This window comes from Urocitellus parryii, chromosome 9, assembly GCF_045843805.1.
Source record: "Urocitellus parryii isolate mUroPar1 chromosome 9, mUroPar1.hap1, whole genome shotgun sequence".
Classification (NCBI taxonomy): domain Eukaryota; kingdom Metazoa; phylum Chordata; class Mammalia; order Rodentia; family Sciuridae; genus Urocitellus; species Urocitellus parryii.
The window spans coordinates 28,564,096-28,585,818 of record NC_135539.1 but is presented as its reverse complement, the minus strand read 5'-3'; the positions used below and the strand labels follow the sequence as shown (position 1 = coordinate 28,585,818).

Genomic DNA, 21,723 nt, shown 5'->3' with positions numbered 1-21,723 from the left:
AGAGCCCCGAGTTTCCTGCCCGTTAGGTCCACGGCTGAGGCACCCATGGTCAAAGGCAGGTGGATGAGAGGGAAGCCTACAGTTTATTTCATAAAAGTTTTCCCCATAAATGGAGCCTGCAGGAAGGAGGGGACCTGTTTCCACACAGGAGTGAGGAGGCCGAGGGCGTGGTGTCTGCTGATTAAGTCCACGGCCCTGGGCAGGGCCTAAATGTCAGATTCTTCCCTCTGGCACCATGTGACGTTGCTGAGGGTACAGGGCAGGACACCTGCCACATGAGGGTCTTCAGGAGAGAAGGGAGGGGCGGTGGGAGGAACCTTCCCTGTGCTGTGGGCGATGATCCGAGGTGCCTTGTTGGGTAGCATGTTGCAAGCCCAGCAGACACTTAGCAAGTTTGAGCTACCTGCCAGGTGCGGCTGAGGCACAGACCGCCCACTCCTCGCTGCTCTATCTGTCCTCAGGGTGTGTGCCTTTTGCGTATCTTCTCCTGTGTCTTTGGCCTTGGCCAGTGCCAGGACTGTTCTCCTTGACATTCCCACAAGCCCCTTGGGAGAGAAGGGAAGCTGCCTCTGCCCACCAGCTTGGGCTTCTCCAAAGAGTTGCCTACACCCAAACACCACCTGTCCCTCCTGCCTGACGTCCTTGAGGACATGCGGGGTTGGGCCTCTTCCTCAGCACCCAGCTGCTTCCCACAGCCACGCCCTGCCTTTCCCTCCGCCTCTCTGGCTGTGGTCCTCGGTTCTGTGGACAGTTCCTCCTCCGCAGTCAGACCTGGAGGAGATGGCATCTCTGTTCTGTGAGCTTATGTGTGCATCCACGTGACACGCAGATGTCTGTCACCCACTGGCCTTCTCTTCTGAGTGCCAAGTCATATGAGACTGTCTGTTGATGTCACCTCTTGCACATTCCAGGGGAAAGTGCTTTACCCACAGCCACATCCCCCGCCCCTGCTGGGTCCCCGCCTCCCCGTCCCTCTTCTCCTTGGGAACTGACTTCCGGTCACCTAGTTACCGAGTCTGGAAGACTTGGCACCTCTAGCTCCCATAGCAGTTTCCCCGCTGTCCTGCCCCCGCAGTGCTTCTGGGGGCCTCCAGTCCTCTCCATCCCTGCCACTTGCAGGCTGGTCTGAGCCTCGTCATCCCAAGACCCTTGCAGCGGGTTCCTAACTGGATTCTTGGCTGTAGCACCCCCACTCCCCAGTCTTCATACAGAACCCCGGGTCAGGTCACTTCTTGCTTATTCCCTGGCAGGGGCTCCCCAGTGGCCCAAAGGCAGACACAGCCAAGACCCAGGCCTACACCTGCCCTGGCCTAACCACTAACCGCTACCCACCGCCCCTGCCCAGCACTCTCCCTGCACCGCCCCTGCGCCAGGTCCCCAACCAGCTTTGGGCATGTGTCCCCCAGCCCAAGCCCGTGCTGCACATCCTTTGGGTCTGGGTCCTTCTCCAACTGTGTGTCTCAGAGAAGGCCTCCTGTCCTTGCTCCTGATCCTTCCTCCATGTCTCTGCATGAGTATGTCCCCCTCCCTCAGCCTCCTGGGTATGCCCGCTGCGCAGCTCAGCGCTGGCCCTCTGAGCACTTAGCCAGTGAGTGTCCAGCGCTGGGATGGGTGGATGGAAACATTGACCACATTTCACAACCAAGCCTAAGAGAAGGGATGTTACCCCAAGTCACCGGATAGTGATGACAGCTTGGCCCTGGAACCCCAGCCCGTGTTCCTGGACGCTGGCCCACCCTGGGGCCGCTCGGGCAGGGAGGTGAAGCCTCACCATGACAGACCTCACGCAGCCCCATCTTTGATGTGCATCTTGGGAAAAGAGCTCTGCAGGCTGCTCTAGGCGCCCTGCCTGTCTGACTGGCCCCCTCGTAAATTCTGGAGCTCAGCACTTTGTCCTGTGAGTATATAAATGTCCACACTGTGTCCCTTGCTTCTCTGCAACCCAGATGTGTGCTGTGGGAGGAGCTGAGGCTGGGTTGATGGCAGGTTGCTGTGGGATCACGACAGAATCACCTGCCAGCACTGCCCAGGAGGGACTGAGGAGCAGTGTGGGAATTCCCTGTGCACTGAAGACTGTGCTGCCCTCGCATTCAGCACTCCTGGGCCTCACTGCTGCACCGGCTGTGGTCTCCGAGCTGGTTTGCTGCTGGTGGGTCACTTATTCCCTTAGTGAAGCTTTTTGTGAGCCGTGCTTTCAGCTCTGGGACAAATAGTAGCTAAGGACGTAGCAGTGCATACGGTCAAGGTCCCTGCTGTTCTGACCAAGGGAATGGGCATTCACAAAAGCCGTCAGCAGGTGACAGGTCCTGTGGGGACATGAGCAGGCCACACTGCACAGCAAGGAGAGGGCAGCTTCAGATGCCAACAGGATGGCCTCTGGGGGACCCCGAGGGAAGGCCAGTGAGGAGCTATGCTCAGAGCTGGGACCAGTGCTCACGGGGAGCAGGCAAGGCTGGAACAGAGAGCTGGCCAGCCCCGCGCCACGGTGCTGTCGGGGTCTGGCCCAGAGAGGTCCGTGGCATGGCTAGCAGAGGCCTACACGTCAGCAAGGCTGCTTGACAGATGTTCATCAAGTAGTAGATGAAATGAAGAAAGTTGTGCAGATGCTCAATGAACGAGTTAAAAGTGACTAAGAGTTTCCAGTGTGTCCCCAGCCCAAGTCTGTCGAGCTGTGCCACGTTCAATGTTCAGATCTAAAGGCCGTTTCTAAATAAAGCCAGGGCATCTGGGTGGCTTATTCCAAAGAGTACTTCACAGGGAGTCAGGCGACCTGGGACCTGGGACCCAGTCCAGGCGCTATCTCCGTGACCTTGCGCACCTCCTGGCCGCCTCTTGCCTGCTTTGCACAGCTGTGAGTGAGTGGCCCAGCGAGTGTCTGCCCAGAGCCCCTGAGCTCTGACATCCAGGGTGATGTGGTGGACAGCGCAGGCTGGCTGTCACCTGCAGAGCAGAGGAGCTCATTCCCAGCAGCTTGGATCTGCTCAAGTATCAGAAGAGCTGCACTGAAGGGCCTGGGACCTGTCACCAAGAGGGTGCCAACAAGGACCCAAGGACCACCAGCCAGGCATGCACCTTACTTCTCACCCATTCTTCCTCAAGGCCCAGCCAAGTGCCAGCGCCTGTAAGTTGCTGCAGAGCCCCAGCTGCAGCAGTCTCTTCCCTGCTGGGCTCTGCAGGGCCTCGTGGCTGTCTTTTGATTTTGAACCTAACAGATTACTCTTGTGGTAGCATTTAACTTGCCCTAAACTAAGCCTCAAGTTTCTGAAATCTAGAGAGTAACAACCCCGTGTGTGTACGTACTCACACGTGTGTGCACGTTTCTGTCTCAGGCATGCTCGTACTTAGGAAGTACTGCATTAAGTTGGATGGACACTGAAAAAGGATGGGCCAGATCCATGGTTCCTAAAAGTGGGCCTCTGACCAGCACCACACGAGCTGCATGAGGATCACCTTCCAGGTTCCAGAAATGGAGCACCCAGCACCCCCAAATTACAGCAGGCCTGGGGTAGGACACTGAACCGACCGTCTGCCTCTGGTTCTCACGCATGACTGCTGCCAGGACCAACGGGCTAGATCTCCCAAAGGCTCCTCCTGCGAGGCAGGTTCAGTGACGCGGGGCTCACTCAGATGCTGAGATTGGCACAGGAGGTGCCCCACGGCTTGGCTTTAAGGGGTGTTTCCAGCCCTCAAGCCCCGAGTTCTGCACCAGGTAGCTGCTCGCCTTGTGTCTCCCGAGCCCCTTCTGGTTTCCACCTCTGTCCTTTCCTCTGTGCTGGAGTCTTCCGTGTGCCTCACCCGTAGGGGTCACCGCTGTCACCTCCCACGCCACCCCAGCTGCATCGAGGTACGGGCGAAATGCAAGTTGTGTGTTTGCTGTTTACAGCATGACATTGGGAAGGAGTCCTGCCATCGGGCTGACTGGCAGGCCCGTCCCTCCCGAGGTGGCCCTGTGTGTGCGCGTGAGCACTCCTGGCCTCCCTATCGGCTGACTTCATGCACCCAGTAGGCTCTTACCACTGCAATCACCACTCTACTTGGTCCCCAAAACTCCGTGGTCTTTTGCAACTCACACTTTATGCCCTTTACCAGCGACTCGCTCCCCACCCAACCCGGCCCCTTGCACCCACCGCTACACTCTGCTTCTGTGAGTTTGGCTGTTCCCGATTCCTCACACGGTGACAGCCTGCCACGGTCCCCGTGGCTGGCTGGTTCCACTGAGCTTAGAGGCCTCTGAGTTCATTTATGCTGTTGTGATGACAGAATTTACTTTTTAATGCTGAGTCGTATTCCTTTTACAGATGTGCTGTTCATCTGGGCTGGGACATTTAGATGGCTCTGTGCCTTGGCTGTGGGCCAGGTGCTGCAGGAAGCACAGGGGTGTAGCACCCGCTTCAGGATCATGGCTTCTGGTGCTTTGGAGATGTCCCCAGTAGTGGATTGTGGGATCAGGTGACCCCTCCATACCGTTTTCCCAGGTGGCTGGGCCAGTTTACACCCCAGCACCAGTGTCACCAGATCCCAGCTCTTGTTACCCTTTGACCACGGCCGTCCTCACAGGCCTGAGCTGTGAGCTCACCCTTTGGATTTGCCTCTCCTTGAGGATCAGCCATGTTGGGCCATTTTGGTTCATGGACCTGTTGGCCTTTCCAGTTCCTTCCGTCTGGAGATGTGTGCCCAGGTCCCTGCCCATTTTCAAATCAGATTATCTTCCTGTTGCCGAGTCCCGGCTTTCTCTCGAGGTCCTTACCTGCCAGGAGACGTCCTGTCCTAGCCTCCGCGTTTCCTCTTTGCCTTGCTGAGGCTGGGCCAGGGCAGACCACAGCCGGCTCCGGCCTTTTCCCCATCACTAGGTACTTTTAAGTGCTGTGGGCGACACTCTAAAGAGATTCTTAAGAGTCCTGGTTCTCTGCCCACGGATGTCACAGACATCTGCAAATTTCAGGGCCCTGTGTCCCTGGTGGCCAGTACCAAGTACCCTGGGCACCTCAAGGACATGCTGCCTGGCTCTGGCTTCAGGACGTCGGGAGGCTGCCGTCCTGAGCCCTCAGTGGCCACTGGCGTCTCAGCCAGCACAGCCGCTCCGAGTTCTGTGGTTTTCTGTGTAGTGGCAGTGGCCACTGTGGTCACGGTGGCGATGGGGAGGGTGTGTTTAATTACCTGGGTGCAGCGTCCCTGGGCCTCAGGAGCGCAGTGTCTTGTGCAGGTCGCTGTAGGATGGCTCCATCAGCGGCAGCAGGACGGGCGCAGGAGCAGGCCAGCCTGGTAATTGAAAGCACGTTTTCTCCTCCAAAGCTGCAGCTGGTTTGGTTCTGCTCATGCAGAAAAGGATATAACCTTGCATAACATAGGAAATGAACGGTTGAGAGAGAAGCCAAATTCAATTTCAGTCAGATATGTTGAGGCCGAGCCCGTGATCTATGGAGCCGGGCAGGAGCAGCGCGTGTGGAAAGGCGCGCGCTCAGCAGTCTATTAATCACGGCCAACCGCCCAGCACTGCCGCCCGCGAGCCGGGGGCCACTGTGCCCGCGCGCTCCTCGCGAGGCTGGAGAACAGCCAAGCACTCCACAGTTAACCTCTTAAAGACCCGGAGCTGCTTTCTGTTGAATAAATGTAATTTTGTGGTCAGAAATAAATGCTTGTGATGTAGCAGGAGCTTTGGAAACAACAGCGAGCCGACGCTGTTACAAATTGCTCTGTGTTGGGGAGTCAACAGCAGACATCAGGATTCCGCGTGTACAGCAAATTGATCTCGGCCCAGCGCTCTGCAGCTATTCAATAAAAGCCCTATTAAACCATCGCATGTAATGAACAATCCAGAGCAAATCTAATATTTTCAGTGGTAATTATTTTTAACATCCTCTCGTGGCCTGCAGTAGATTTCTTGGATGTTCACAACAGGAATCCGGGTGGGGTGGTCTGCGCAGCTGTCGTTTGGCCTGGTGACCCTGGGACCTGCCCCACGGGGTGTCAGCTGCCCGAGTGGCTCCCGGTGACTGTGATTCAGTGGCAGCTCAAGGCTGATCTGCTCCTGGGGGAGGGTGGCCAGTGTCTCCCAGTGCCCAGCACAGGGTCGGTACCTGGGGAGTGTCTAGAATTGACCTGAACTGGTTGGCATGGACACAAGGACACCCAGAAAGCCCTGGGATGACAGAGGGAGCTGACATGTTGGGCACATCACTCTGACCCTGCAGCTGCGAGCCCAGGTAGTCACAGTAAGGAGATGGGGGCCTCGAGAGATAGGGACTGAGCCCAGAACAGGGAGCTGGGGCACACCTGGCACCTTAGGCTGCCCCAGGACTTGCCCTTTCCACTTCCCTTCCTCAGTAGCTCAAGAAACTACTTCTTTGTCACCACTGAAGTGACCGTGTTGCTGGTGGGATGAGGGTGCTGAAGCTCTGCCACGCCGGATGGCAGCACTGGCGTCAGGCTCCTCTTCTAGATCCTGAGCTCCTCCAGCACCGGGTCCGCCCTTTATTCTCTCATCAGTGCCCATCTGCCACACACCTGTGTGCCGCGGGGGGGCCCAAGTTGGGCGGGCATGTGTGGAGGGCAAAGGAACACAGCGCTGCTGTCCGCAGGCTTGGCACAATCTGCATCCCCTGCACACAGTGCTTGGCACGTAGTAGGTGGCGGAGGGAGACCTGACAGAGGAGGGCATGGATGGAGGGTGGGATGGGTGACGATTGCCCAGTGGTAGATAGGGGTGTGTGGACAGGGGTGGGTGACAGGTGGAGGGTGCTGTGGTGGGCGGGCTGCACAGAGCACAGGTGGGTGGGGTTCTGCCTGCTTCCATTCCCAAGCCCACACTCGGGCGAGAAGCTCTGAGCACTGAACCTAGAGCTCTGAGGTTTCAGGCCTAACTTGCCCTGGCCTTGACCTTTGCCCACTCAGCTGATCTCAGGCCTCTGTCCCCACAAGGCAGACATTGAGGAACCATGGAGGAGACTGGTCTGAAGCCTAGAATTCTGACTCTAAAGATTTGCCCCCAACTAAGGTGACCCACCTTGTAACGCCCAGTCATGGCGTTTGTTTGAGCATCTTGGAATGTGAATTACTGGGGAAAACTGAGCCCGGTGGGGATTCATTGGTACTGATGTCCCCTTAAGTGAGGAGGGAGTGCGAGGAGGGCGTTTGGTCACCACCAAGTCCCCAGCAGTTCCACTGTTGGAGCACTAACATCCCTCCCAGCCACCGGTGTGCCGATTCTGTCCCACTCCCTTGCTAACCGTGGCTGGCAGAGCCCTGTACAACTGCACAGCACCCCAGCCAGGGTGCCCAGCACGAGGACAGGATTGCCGCAGGGCATCATGGGCATCTGCAAGTGTGGGCAGAGGCCACCCCCTGTCACAACATGCTCACCTCCCCAGCCAGTGAAGGAGCCCTCCCTCCTATGGGGACTCTGGGAGTCACAGGCTTGTCCAGCCGCCTGCCCAGACAAGCCCACAGCAGCCCTGAAAGATGGGAAGTGGACTGAGCCGGGAACTTGGTGGGAGGGAAGCAGAGTGAACCCGAGCACATGGACCTGTTGGTTCTCATCCACTCGCCCCCACGGGAGTGGCAGGACCCCTGTTCACTGGACCTTAAACTGCGGGTTCTGAGTCTGGCCTCCGCGCCTCTGGAGACGATGCTCTGAAGTATTGTGTGTCCAGCCAGAAGCACCACCAGCCCCTGTGCCCTCTTGGGCTGTGGCTGTCTGTTACTCTTTGTCCTGTCCCCTGGAAGAGACAAGCCTGGGATAGGAGATGGGCCATGACCAGTGGGACGTGGAGACCAGCCTGGCTGTGAGTCCCCTGGAGCCTGTGGCTCTGGAGTAGCGCTCGGGCAGTGAGCGCAGGGCCCACCCAGCTCCGCATGTGCCAGTGCCCTGCTCGGGTCGTCCCTCTCCCTCTGCCAGCAGCCTGACCCTCTGGGGCTGTGTGATTGCTTTTACAGAGAGGCGCAGACAGGCCGGGAGGTCAGGTGCCTTGCTCAGTCAGCCTGGGAGCTGCAGCTAGAAGGCCAGAGCCCGTGCTTATTCTGTAAGTTCAAAGAAGTGCCTCAGGATTGCGCCTGTGAGCCAAGAAGAGAGAAAGACGTCAGTGTGTCCACAGGGCAGGACAGGGAGACTCTTCCTGGGGCTGTGGGGGCAAGAGTCACTGCTAGGCAGAGACCACTGCTATCTGGGGACTTGAGGCAAATCTGACCCACATACTCTAGCCAGCTGCTTCCCGGGGCCAGTGTCTGAGCACAAGTTCCTCGAAAATCAGAAAACGTGTGTCACTGCCTCCGAGCATTCTCCCCAACTGAGGCATTTGATGGGAGGAGCTGGGGGGTCCTCGGGTCTGGCAGGGGCCTCCCTAGCATCCTTGATGGGGAGCAGACACCCTGTGTAGACTGCTGTCCTTGCCACACTCCTGGCCTCCTAGGGCCCTGTGGAGAGGTGGAGAAGACCAGATGGACAGGTCACCAATGCTGGAGTCAGACAGACCTGAATTTCAATCCCAACATCATCATTGACCAGCTTGACCTTAGAACTTTTCAAACCCCTCACCCCGCCATCTGGGTAAGGGAAAGTGCCTCGCAGCAGCATTGCAGGGAGACACCTAAAGATCCAGGCAGAAGAGCATGCTGGGCGCACAGTCCTCCAGATCCCTTGACCGCTCAGGTCCGTAACTTGGGCTCCTACTGCCTTTCCTGTGTCCCTGGAGTTCCTGGGGCTGGCGCCTCTCTTCCCAGCAGGCCTCATGGGACCCCCTCAGGGCACCTCCCAAACCTGAACTTCCCCCTCCCACAAGCACTGCCAAGGCTTGCTCATCCCTAATTCAGAAGCCTAAGACTCGAAATGCCCTGAAATCCAACATTTCAGCCGCCAACATGACTCTTAGGAAGTTTTAGATTTGGGGGCATTTCCGATTTCCATTTTTTGGATCAGAAGTGCTCAACAAGTACAATCTATGCAAACATTCCCCGATTTGGAAAACTGAAGTGTGTCTGGCACCATGTGTGTCAGATAGGGAATAGTCAGCCTGTGTCACCACCCACTGTCACCTCTGCTCCCTCTCTCAAGGGAAGTGACCAGCTCCCAGCCACTGTGGCCAGAACTCCATGGGAAGCCCGTGCCCCCTCAGACTCTGTGCCTCTCTTGCCTGACCTCCCTGGGATTGCCACCCGCCCTCCCAACTTGGCCCCCTCCATCACTTTCCCAGGCTAGTGCCTCCTGTGAACTGCAGTCACAAAAAGAGTGACCCCTTCTCATCACCCCTGATGGACATCCTCAGGGTGCCCAGGACTTCCCAGCATCCCCTCCTCTGCTGCGAGGACCTTGAGATCCCTGTTTTTCTCTGGACAGGACGTTCTATTTCCCCATGTCTCAGCAGCGCCCCCAGCACAGGTGAAACTCCCCCTTCCCTTCTTTCAAGCTCACCTTCAGAATGCAAAACAGGTGCAGCCGAGCAGCGTCCTGAGTGCCTCTCTCACTGTGTTGGGAATAAGAGGAGGGCAATGTGCGTGGATGCCGTCACTTCCAAAAGGTTTCCGGGAGGATGCCCGGGGAATCTGCACCTCTTTTCCAGGTGCGGGCGGGAAGGAGCCCCTCGGTTCGCTGTGTTCTTTGATTGGAGTTTTCTTCTCTTTGTACAATTAAGTGATGGTGAGTGTATCCACAGAGTTGTAAAACGTCACTCTGTCCACTCCCACACGTTCCTTAGCTCAAAAGAACCCTCTTGCCCTTAGCAGGCCGTCCACGGGACCTCCCAACTCCAGGCAGCCGCCGCCCTGCTTGTGCTGAAGAGTTGGGCCTCCGATCGCTTCCTGCAGATGAAGTCACAAAGTGGAAAAGCCCTTCTCGCTGGCTTCTTTGACTTGGAGTGGCTTTGAGCGGCATCTGTGTGGCAGCACAGCTCCCTACTTCTGTCCTTTTTCATCCCTGTGTGGGTGTGTCGTGTTTTATTGATCTGTCCATCCGTTGATAGCCATTTGATCTTCCCCCTTTTGGCCCTGATGAATATGCTGCTGGGAGCCTGCACGTACATGCAAGTTTCTATGTGGGTCTCTGTTCATGCTTTCTTGCATGTGTGCCTAGGAGTGGAGTCGCCAGGTGGCCAGGTGATGTGGGAACTGTGGTTACATTTTGATGAGCTGCCAGATGTCTCCCAGCTTGGCCACATCACCAGCCATAGAGGAGGGTTCCCGTTCCTCGGCATCCTTTCCAACAGGTCCCATCTGTCTTAGCTGTCCCCGTGGGGTGACACCGTGGCTCACTGTGGTTTGATTTGCACTTCCCTGACAACTCTTGATGTCACTCCCCTCCACGTGCTTGCTAGCCATTTGGCATTTTCTGTAGGGAGCTGACTCCTCAGGTCTTCGCCCATTTTTAAATCCAGTTTGTTATCTTTAGAGTTGAGTCCTGGGAGACTTTTATATATTCTGGATACAAATCTCCTACCACATATGCAATTTGCAAAACCTTTCTCCCATTCTGTGGGTTGTCCTTTCACTTTTCTTGATAGTGTCCTTTGGAGCACAGAAGTTTGTTTTGTTTTTTAATTTTACAAAATCTGATTTTTCTTTCTCTTGTTCCTTATACATTTGGTGTCCTATCTAAGAAATCACTCGCTAAAACCAAGGTCAAGATTTATACCCGTGTTTTCTTTGCATTTTATAGTGTCAGTTTTTAATTTGGGCCTTGGGTTCATTTGGGGTTGATTTTTTTTTTTTTTTAATTAACTCAGGTGGGTAAGGAGGTGGGGATCGGCTTGGCCCTTTGGCTTATGGATACCCAGTTTTCCCAGCCCTGCTTATTGGAAGGCTGTTCTTCCCCATTAAACGGTCCTGCCACTCTTGTCCAGACTCAGTTGATCATGGTGTGAGGTCTTCCTGATTCTCATTTCTCTTCCTTTGGTCTCTATGTTGATCCTTACGACAGCACCGTAGTCTGGGTTAACATAAGTTGTAATAAGTGGGAGTCCTCCAGCTTTGCTTTTCTTTTCCGGGTTGTTTTCGTCTGTCTGGGACCCCTTGTCTTTCCATGTGAATCCTAGGATCATTCTGTTGGTTTCCACCATGCAACCTGCTGGGGTCTTGATAGGCTTCGCACTCAGCCTGCATGACAGCCTGGTGACCATCGCCATCGAGATCATTGAGTCCTTAATCGGGAAAGATGTCCACTTAATGTACTTCTTTCAGCGGTGTTTTGTGGTTTTCAGTTGCAAGCTTAACATTTGTTTTGCTGCATTTATCGTAAGTATTTTTTCCTTGGTCAATGCTCTTATACCTGGGATTGTTTTTCTCAATTTCACTGTGAGATTGTTTATTATTGGTGGATAGAAAGATAGGTGTCTGTACCTTGATCTTGCAACCTTACTGAATGCTATAGATGTTTCCATAACTTGAAATTTTTTTACTCTACACACGTTTATCTAGTTATAAAAATTGTGCTTTACAATCTCAGGCACCTGTCCTCTGTGGGGGCTTCAGCACACCCCTGCTGTGATATAGCTGCAGGTAGAAGGTGTGGGGAGGGGGAAAGGCCACTGCGTCATTCTGTTCCCTTGGCAGTAGGAGTAGGAGGCTGTGGCCCCCTAGGAAGGGACAGGCAGGGTCCTTGCACTGCTGTAGCCACTCCTGGAGTGATGTGGGGTAAAGGAAGGAATGGGCCGGAGTGACTCAGGCAGCCCGACTCCACCTCTGCAGAGCCCCCCAGCTGCAGGTTCCCTGCTGTGTGAGCTGTGATCTGCCCTCCTGTAGCTTTTACCTCAGGGGAGAAAGGGGACAGCTAATCCTTCCCCATGACAGCGCGTCAAATGCGTGTTGACAGCCAGAATGCTGTGGTGAAGGCCTTGAGCTGCGTGGGCTGGAGGTGTTTGTTGAGGTTCCTGTTTCTTTGCCCCCCCCCCCACCTCGCCACTCTCTTCCCTGCAGCCTCACACCCTCATCCCCGGGTTCCCTGGGTCTCCAAGGTACGTCCTCTCCTGGGCCTCTGCTATCATCTCAGGAGGCCTGGCAGGCGCGGGCCGTGACGGAGAAGACTCCAGCCTCTCCCTGTGACAGTGCCTCATCTCCTGGGTCTCCAGACCTTGTCTCCAAGGCCCTGGCCCTCCAGAGCTTGCCCCCCACACTGAGCCAGAGGAGGTCGCCGATGCTCTGTGTTCTGCGCCAAGGTCACGCAGGTGGGACTGGCCCCCCGAGCACCGTGCAGGGTGTTGGAGACCAGGAAGGGACGTGACGCTGAGAAACCAAGCAGGGTGGCAGCGGGCTCCCACACTGGTCTCCAGCTTTCCTCCTCTCCACCTCGCCCCATGGGTAGCCAGTGTGCAGTGGAGGCTCCCGCTTCCGGGCCCCTCATCTCCCTATGGAGCTCATACCAGTAGCAGGCCAAGCCCTTGTCAGGCAGCGTAAGTGGACTCCAGAGGGAGACCCGGCTCTGGCTATGCCTGTCTCCTGCCCGGGACCCGTGTCCAGACAGGTGTGGCCGTGGCCTGTCAGCGTCCGTCTGGGCAGGACTGGACGCTCTCAGCTGATGTCTGGTACTGTCTGTGGCTCTGAGGACTGGGCCCTGCCCTTGAAGAAGCCCTGCAGCCAGACGGAGACTGGGAGAAGTCAGTGTCACGAGCTGCTGCTCCTGCTGACCTCTGTGGCCTGAGGTCCTGCAGAGACATGGATCTGGAAGGTCTTGTAATAGTCCGCTTGTTTCTAAGTCATCGGCTCCTAACTCCCAGGGACCAGGCCAGCGGGGTTTCCTGAGCACTCTTGTTGCCCTCGGGTGTTAGCGTCCAGGCCCCAGCTCCAAGCCCCTTGGCCTCCTGCCTGCTTGGCCAGTGGAGGGGAGGCCTGTGGGCGGTGGAAGGAGAATGCTGAGGGTGGGTTGGGCTGCCCGGTGGTCACTGCGGGAGGGTATCCTGGTTCATTGTCAGGGCAACTCGGGCAGGGGGGTCAGTCCCTTGACCCCACAGATGGAGGGACCAGGGCGGAGCCAGCTTCAGGTCCCTGCCTCCGGCTCGTCCCCCTGGGGTGTGCCAGAGCCAGCACAGATACCCAGTCTCTTTGCTTCAGAGCACGTGCTCTTCCAACCAGCGTGGCCCAGGCTGCTCAGTGCACAGTGGCGGGGGTTCATCATGTCCTTAGAGGTGGCTGCATGACATGATTGGCTCCTGCGTCTGAGAAATGGAGCCCCGTGCGTGGCTGCTCCTTCCCTGTCCATCAGGTGCCATGGTGACCTTGATCTTAAGCAGCCAGGACGCCCCACTGTGCAGACGAGCAGCTTGGCTCCATGGCTCAGGTTGGCCCTGTGCCCTGGGAGGCCCCGGAGAGCATGCCTTGCACCCACGGCATGGAGCCTGCAAGGCACCCGCCCACAGACCAGCCTTGCTGTGTCATGTGTTCTGGGGGAGCCCGGCCCCTGGTTAAAGCCCACGTGTGGCCTCTGTGTGCGCCTCACGACTAGTTGGACTGGGCAGCTGTCAAGGGCACGGGAGCTCCCCACAGTCCCTTGAAGCTTGTAGAGCAGCATGCAAACCAGCGCCTCCTTCAGTGTGAGCTGGGGGTGCTGCTGTTGCTAAGACCCCCCAGGCGAGGTTCTGGGGTCACCACTGTGCCCCAGTGCACAGCGCGTCCGCAGCTCCGCCCAGCACCAGGCCCAGTTTCAGGCATTTTGTCGACATTCCTTCCTCTGCCCACTAAAAGGTCTAGAGTAGTTTCCTCCCCGTCAGCTGTGACGTCACCCAGCATTCTCTATGTTGGAGGCCACGCCACCCAGCTGTTTGACCCCCTCCGCCCTGGAGTTCGCCCTCTTCTCCCTCTGCCACCCCTCGGCTCACCAAGGCTGTTCTGCTCTGCCACGCACGGCATGCTCTCCCCAAGCTACAGACAGCCTGGCCATGTCCCTCGTGTCCCTCGGGGCTTCCCTCTGGTAGACTGGCTGGGGGCAGGAAAAGCTTCCTCTGAGCTTTTAATCACAGGGAACTCCCCACTGTGAATCCCAAGCCATGGGTGTCAGGAGATCAGGTTTGAGGAGCCCTTGGCCTGAGCAGCCTCTGCCTGCTCCCTCCCCCCGCCCAGCAGGCAGGCTCCTGAGCTGCCCTGGGGGCCCTCACGGTGCAGGGGACAGAGAAGGCACTGCTGCCCTGGCCTGCAGTAGACCAGGGGCGGGTGGGTGAGGGGGGCACAGGGTAGGAAATGGGCAGAGAGGTTACAGATGCTCAGGGCAAAAGGACCAAGAGAGCAGCCGTGCCTGATGGAGTCGGGACCCAGAAAAGAAGCGCTCCCCAGACCAGCTCTCCAAGGGAGAGGGGATTTCTTTGGTGGCCAGGACGGGGCGCTGTGTTCCTGGCAAAGGAATCCACAGGGAGGTGGAAGGTGAGGGAGAGGCTAGCCTGCACACGCAGCCGAGGGAGTCTGTGGCAGGGCCGAGTCATGCAGGGCGAGAGCCCCAGCCCAGGCCTTGGTGAGGAGACGCCATTAAGGCAGGGTGGCCATGTGGCTCTTCCTGGAGTCTGGAAAGGGGACCCAGGGCCATTGTGGAGGACGCATGATGTTTGGTGGCAAGGAGAGGCGCCGGTGAGGGCTGGCTGTGGGTGCTGGTCTGCAGTGTCCACCTGGAAGTCACAGGGGCAGGAGCTTCACTGGAGACTGAAGCACTGGAGGAGAAGCGGGGGACACTCTGCGCAGTCTTGACGTCAGTCTCCATTGCAGTGTGGGGCAGGGGCTTCGTAGGGTGTCATTTTAAGGCATAAGCAGACCCAAGGAGGGCCTGACGAGAAGCTAGAGGCAGAGAGGGCCTGTGTGCAGCAACCGTTGCCAGTGTCGGCGGAGGCCACCCTCGGGCAGTGGCCCTTCACAGTGGCTGGTGCTCCAAGCCTGTGAATGCTCCTCGTGGTATCTCCCTCACATGGAAAGCTTAGGTGGCTGCGCATAGCTCTCCTTCCCAGGACACCATTAGTCCACCACAGTCTCCAGCCAGCCCAGGCTCGCTCTGCACTGTCATCCCATCTGCCCCACCCCAGCCTCTTCCAGGACCTGTGTACTCATGTCCCCTTTTCCTAGATGTGGAAGATAAGATTCAAAGAGGCAGAGGCTGTGGCTGGCCCAGAATTCCAGGTGCTGTTGGAGCAAAAGCCAGTGCCCTGCGTCCCAAGCCCGTGCCCTTTCTGCCTTAGGATACCACCTTCCCGCTCCCTGCCCCATAGGAGTAAGCAGGCAAGCTGCAGAGTAAACAATAAGCCAAAGTCCTGGGCCTCACTGGTTTCTGTCCCTTGTTTTCACTTCATGCCGCGGTCTCAAGAGATGGCCTGTGGCAGATGGGGACCCTGTGCAGTGCAGCCTTCACTGGGATCTGCTGCAGTAACATCTCCAAAAGCCAGTGGCAATAAAAGACTGTCTCTGGTCACATTGGCTGCAGGGTGATGTGATTCTGCCTGGGACCTGCGTTGTCTACCGTCACAAGTCCCAGTGGAAGAAGCCACTCCTGGTCTCGCAGCAATGGAGATGGGCACTAAGGCGGAACCAGGGGGTGGCTCTTGAATCCATGCTCAGGCCTGGCGTAGGCATTCTTGCCCTCGGCCAGAGCATCTCACATGACCACGCCTGACCTCAGCGGGGCACAGAAGCTCCCACATGGTCAGAGCTGTGTAAAACCCCTTACAGGGCAGGTGGGCTGTGACAGGGAGCAGCGACACCTATTCCGCGTGACTCCTGAAACCCCACAGCTCAGCTCTGCTGCCACCAAGACACTCAGGCACTGTCCTACCCCTTTAAAGCTCAGAGCTTTGCCAACCTGGACTCCGGGTAGTTTAGAGTACCGTCAGCAAACATGGATTGTATGAGATTTGAACAGAATACCTCCATGTAGACACTTGTATTTAAATTACACAAAAAGCCACACACAACACTGTGAAAGTGACATTGTCCAAGAATTGTGCAATACAAGCTGCTAGGCACTTGCTGGCCTGAGGCCCTTCGACTCACTGTGGGGCGGGGAGGGGGGGCGGTGCGGTGCATAGGAAAGATGCTTCCTGCAGGCCATCAGGCCACTGCACAGGAAGCAAGTGCTCAGGACAGAGTGCTCTTTACATCTGGAGCATTTTCATGAACATTTAAACCCATTTGTTCACTTCTGGCCTGTGGAGGTGGATTTTCATTCACAGGATAGAAATGTGTCAGACCCCTACTGTGCGCAGCCCTTGGGAGGGTAGGCCATTGGGAATGCAGTCTGGTTTGGGCTTTCAAGGAATTTGGGATCTCCTGGGGGAGGAGCCTTCTCTGTGGTCCTGGCATTCAGGGGACAGGATGGTCGCAGGAGCAGCCTGCGCTGGGAGGTGGATCTGCACTGACCCTGCAGATCAGGGGACATTCCAAGGAGGCGCCTTCCAGGCTGAGTGGAAATTACTGGGGTATTCAGGGAACAGGGAGTGACCGGGTGTGGCTGGAGTGTGGAGCAGGCGGGGCCCTCTTGAAGCAGGACAGGTTCTGCCAAGGCCAGCGTCTGAGTGGCCTGGATCTGCCCAAGTTCTGCATAGCAGCGGTACCTCTGTCCTCGCCACCTGTCCCAGATGGCTATGGGGGTGGGCACAGTAGCATAAGAACCCTCCCTCAGGCGTGCACGTGAGGAAGCCGCGTGTCGACCCCGCGTGTCGACTTGGGGTCCTGACTGTGGTCCACGCCTTCATACCTTAGCCCCTGCCTCTCTGGTCCCCTCTCTCCCCTTGAGTATCCAGTTGCCCTGGGTGACTCCCGCCTCCCAGGATCCCAGCCCTGGCCCTGAGCACTGTGCAGGCAGGAAGGCAGTGGCTGCAGGGCAGGAAGATGAGTGCCACCGTCTCTTTTTCGCCTCCCTCTCTGAATGATAAGGGTCCCCGATCCCTGGGTTGGAACTGCGTGGACACCTGGAGGAAGAAATGCTCTCCCTTGGGGCAAAGCCGGTGTCCCATGGCTCATCCTGTGGCTGGCACCAGGCACTCCCCCTGTGTTAGCTTCTTTGACAGCCCAGCGCTGGCAGCTGGAATGCACAGCCAGCTGGGCTCCAGTGTCTGGGCACACCCTCCCCCCACACTGGGGTCACCGCCAGCCAGAGGGACGCTGGCAGTGTCAGCAGGGGGAAGTGGAGCTTGCACTGGGTCTCAAAGCACAGGTGAGTCCTCTGTGCACAGAGATGCCAAGCAAGCAAGAGGCTGACACGGGAAATGATGGGCCACAGTGAGGGGTCCGTGAAAATCCCCACGGGAAAGCTGAACTGGGAGGGAGGCAGACCTGAGCCCAGACTTGGGCCTATCTGTGGCCCAGGGCAGTGGCCCTGGGAGGAACCAGGAGAATGAAGCCTCAGAGGGAGTGTCAGCATTCCCCGAATGGACAGATGCTTCCAGACAGTTCTGCGGCTCAGGAGGGGTGGGAGGGTCTCAGGAGGGTGGGAGAGTCTCACCAGGCAGAAACTCAGCTGCACGTGGAATGAACTGTCAGCATCTCTTAAGGCACTGCTTAGTCCACTGGTTAATGAAGCCCATTTGGCTGCCCTTGTCCTCGCAGGAATGGCTTTGAACTTGCTTGCCATCGTGGAAGAAGGGAAGAGGGCTCAGAATCATGGTCCCTCTGTGTCATTAGCACGTACCACGGGCTCAGGGTCCCAGTGAGGGAGACTGAAGGGCAAGGTCAGGGGTGCAGGCAGGCTGGTTCCCTCTGTGGGTCCTGAGGACAGCCTGGGCCCTCTCCCAGCCTCTGGTGGTTGCCAACTGTCCTTGGCAGTCCTTGGTACATCACCATCTTGCCTCCTCGTCCCGTGACATTCTCCCTGTGTCCATGTTTCCACTTTTTATAAGGCCACACTGGATGAGGGCCATGATAATGACCTTAGCTTGGTCACCTATGAAGTCTGTCTCTAAATAAGGTTGCCTTCACGGCTACAGGGGCTAAGGCTCCAGCGTCTTGGGAGATGTGGTTACAGTTCAGCCCATCATCGTCCCCAGTGTGCCACCCACATGCCCACGAACAACCAGGATGGAAGTTCAGGAGGTTCCCACATCCCATCCTTTGCCTACTGAGGGGACGGTCACCTGTGGATCCACTGTGGGGTCCCTGGGAAGCAAGGGGCCCACTGGGCCTGCGGGTGAAGGGGGCTCTGTGTGGTGCTGTGAGAGCAGCCAGGCAGGTGAGGGCAGTGCAGGTGCCCGAGAGGCGGCTCCAGGTCCACTTCTCCAGCAGACGTGGAATGTGGGGCCAGGCAGTTGCAATGGTGCTAGAGACTTGGCGCTGTGTGTAGTAGCTCTGAGGAAGATGTGTGATGCGTCAGTGAAAGAAAACACTGTGCAGAAGTTTGCGTACGCTTTGAGTTCAAGTGCACACACGTTTCAAACAGCTTTATGGAGATGGAATTCACCCGCTTAGTCTAGCTCATTGACTTTCTGAGGATTCACACATGGTGACCATCACTGTGGGCCATTATAGGGCACGTTCACCACCCCAAAAGAGCCCACGCCCCTTAGTCCTCATCTTCCAACTGCCCCCCCTCATCCTGCCCCCAAGCCTAGCCGACCACTGATCCACGTTCTCTCTAGAGTCTTCCTAGGTGCTTGAGTTTCATGCAACTTGATTTTTATTAGAAAAAACATTGAAAACACACCAGTGAAAGAAATAAGTATAATTTCCTTCTGTAATTTTTAAATATTTTTCCAATTATACCATAAGTATGAATGCTACTAGTCAAAGGGGACAGATTTTTATTCAAAATATAGGGAGACCTGTCTTGTATTAAAAGTCCTTACGTGAACCCCACCCCACCAGACACCTGAATCACAGCCTTGTTTCATGGGAGAAAAACAGGGGTCTGAGTTCTAAACACCTGACCTGGATTGGCGTTCGGGGCAGAGCGTGGGGGGCGCTGGCAGGGCTTCTGCTGCCGCCAATTGTGAGATTTCCCCAGACCCCGGATGCAGGCACCTCCTGCCTCTCAGCTGCTCACCCTCCTTAATCAGGTGGCCTCGCCGCCCCTAACAGACTGCGGGTTGGTTCAGGTGAAAGGCTCTGTAATTAAGCCACAGGCCCTGTCTCTTTAACAACATCTGAGGCAGAGAGCATAGTTCTACAAGGAGACAGGAGGAGGATGTGATTTGGTGTCCTTTTCCCGAGTCATTGTGAACTTTGTGCATGTAAAGTCTTGCATGCTTCAGGTATAAAAAGTGATCTGCTGTCCCAGTGATTGTACATGAGCTAAGCACTAAACGAGGTGACCCAGGGGTTGGGGACTCTGGGTGCCTGTCCCATGCACTTCGGGTTTCCTACCTCACTTTCTTTGACCAATAGAAGCCTGCACTGGGGAAAATGAGTGCATCTGGGTCTGTTCCAGGGACAGATTGGCCCTGGCCACCGTCAGAACCTGGCCCATGGCCTAAGCTGTGTCTGTGTTCCTCCATCAAATACAGGCTGATCCATCCCCCATGTTCCGTGGCACATCACAGCCCTGTCTGTGGGTTCTTAACCGGTCCTGTGGCTGGAACACAGTCGGACACGAGAGGGTCCTAAGATAGAACGCATAACTCCACGTGTGCACGGGCACTAGGAGGATGTCCTTGGCTGACATAAAATTCTCAAGGAGGATCTCTGAATCCCCAGTTTGAGAAGTGCCCTGTTTGTGTTCTTGCCCTTTGACGCATCATTCCACCTGTCCACCCTGGTGACTTGTTCCTTGGGACTCTGGTTAGAAGTCCCCAACTTCCCTTAGTGTCCCCTTCTCTATGTCCCCACGGCTCTGCCCTGGCAGAGGTTAGCTTGTTGACCTGCCTGTTTCCCTCTCCAGCCCCTGAGCTCCCGGACAGTTGTTGCCCTGCCCCAGTCACAGCTGTGTCTGTGCTTGGACACGGAGGACAGAGACCTGAAGGGCCCGAATGGGAAGCCCCACCCAGTGCCTCAGCCCTGCCCATTGCCCTCAGGTCCTGGCCCCTGGGGACTGCCTCCTCCCGGGAGGCTGCGGGTACTTGCTCTAAGAGGCTGAGGCTGGTGGAAAAGCGTCTGCAGGGAGAATCTCACTTCCATCTGCTGTGGGGACTCACAAGGTGCAGAATGACTTTTAAATTTCCTTTTGACAAATTTTGAGCTCTTTGTCTTCCTTCCTTCCCTTTCAGATTGATGCACTGAGTAAAAGAAGCAAAGAAGCTGAGGCGGCCTTCTTGAATGTCTACAAGAGACTGATCGACGTTCCAGGTAAGCCTGGCCCTGCAGCCCACTGACAGGACATGGGATCTGGGGAATTGCAGGTCTCAGGCAGCGCCAGTTCCTCAGGAAAACCAGGGAGTCGTAGGAGACTGATTTTCCACACATGAATCCCTGCGCGTGACCACTGGATGCAGCTGTGAATTCTGGGTACAGAAGACTATACCTAGCGGACAGCAGACATGCCACCTCCCTGTGTGTGCTGGTGCTGCCTAAGGGACCTGAGGAGTGGCCCCTCTCTCTGGATTATCCAGGATCAATGACCTCTGCCAGTCTCCATTGGAGGGTCAAAGCTGACAGTCCCCTTAGCTATAACTCTTTTAAAGGAGCTAAAGGTTAAAATATAAATAATACTTGTTAGTTATTCTAAGAGGTGAAGGTTCCCAAGTCCTTATTTTAGAAAAGTGAGGCAGATTTCAGTGTCTTGAGCCTGCAATCCTGTTTGTGATTTCTAGGCTCCCAGGTGACTTAGACCTACTTAGGGGGTGGTGGACATGATCATGTGGGTCCCATCTCACTCCTAGAGACACTTTAATCAGAAAATTAGGAACCACATATGTGTGATAAGAAAACCAGTTACCGCCACCTTCCCCTTGGTGGAAGCTGCATGTTTGTTCTTACCAGTAACTCCCTGAATGCCATCGGCACCTGTACATGTCCCACTTCATGTCTACCATGATGTCTGCTGTCTTCTCTTGAGCTTAGGTTAATAGAAGCCACAACAAACAAGGGACAGGTGAAAGCATTTTGGACAGGGAGCCAGTAGACCGAGTCTCACACCATGTTCTTGTTAGATCTTGATGATATTTCTTTTCCTGCTTGGATCTCTGTTTTCTCATCTGTAGAGTGGAGCAGGTTGGGGGGACGGCCAGGAATGCTTTTCTCTGTTCTCATCTTTTGTCATCTGAGGAATCCATTGCACTCTTGTAAATTTTGGCCTTAGGATTTTCTGCCAAAGTTTGTATTTGACTAGGGGTTTCCTGAAGACTGACCAGAGCTTACAAGGTGCCCCCTTCACTATAGATGGGCTCTTCAGTACCCAGGGTGCTCTGTTCCTCGGGTGTCAGCAGATGGGTGGACACCACTTTTGTTTTCTTGAATGTAAGGTGACATCCCAGAATGTCATTTCCACACTGACTCAAGAATTTACGTGAAAACTGCAGCCTGGACTTTGATCAGTTCGATTTTCTATTTTCAGACTTGCTTCTTTGAGTGTTCTGTCGGCTCCTCCTGCCCACATGCATGGGTTCTGTTCCATCCCATTCCCACCAGCTCCTGGCCTCACAGCAGGGTCTCTCAAGTTTGTGTTCCCGCCAAGAACTTGGTGTCTGTCATCTTGGGGACTTAGTTCAAGGAGGCTGACTCAATTCGTCTTTGCCAAAGCTGTTGTTTTCTAAAAAACCTATTCTCCTTTGTACTGGGTTTCCCTCATAAACTTTCCTAAGGGAGCAGCCACGTAACAGTCGTGTTAGATTCCTTTGTCTGCAGTTACTTTGTGCCTTAATTTCCCATAGAATACAAAGAGACAGTTTTCCTTACCCCATGTGCTTTGCC

General features: G+C 55.9%; 1 protein-coding gene across 8 annotated transcripts in view; it reads left to right on the top strand.

Annotated features, from left to right (window-relative positions):
* Positions 1-21,723, top strand: part of Cux1 (cut like homeobox 1) — a 317,234-nt gene that overhangs the window by 152,092 nt on the left and 143,419 nt on the right. For all 8 annotated transcript variants that reach the window (XM_026396850.2, XM_026396849.2, XM_026396847.2 and 5 more), the window contains exon 4: positions 20,082-20,160. In XM_026396850.2, coding sequence (XP_026252635.2) covers positions 20,082-20,160 — 79 coding nt within the window. The remainder of the gene's footprint in view (positions 1-20,081; positions 20,161-21,723) is intronic.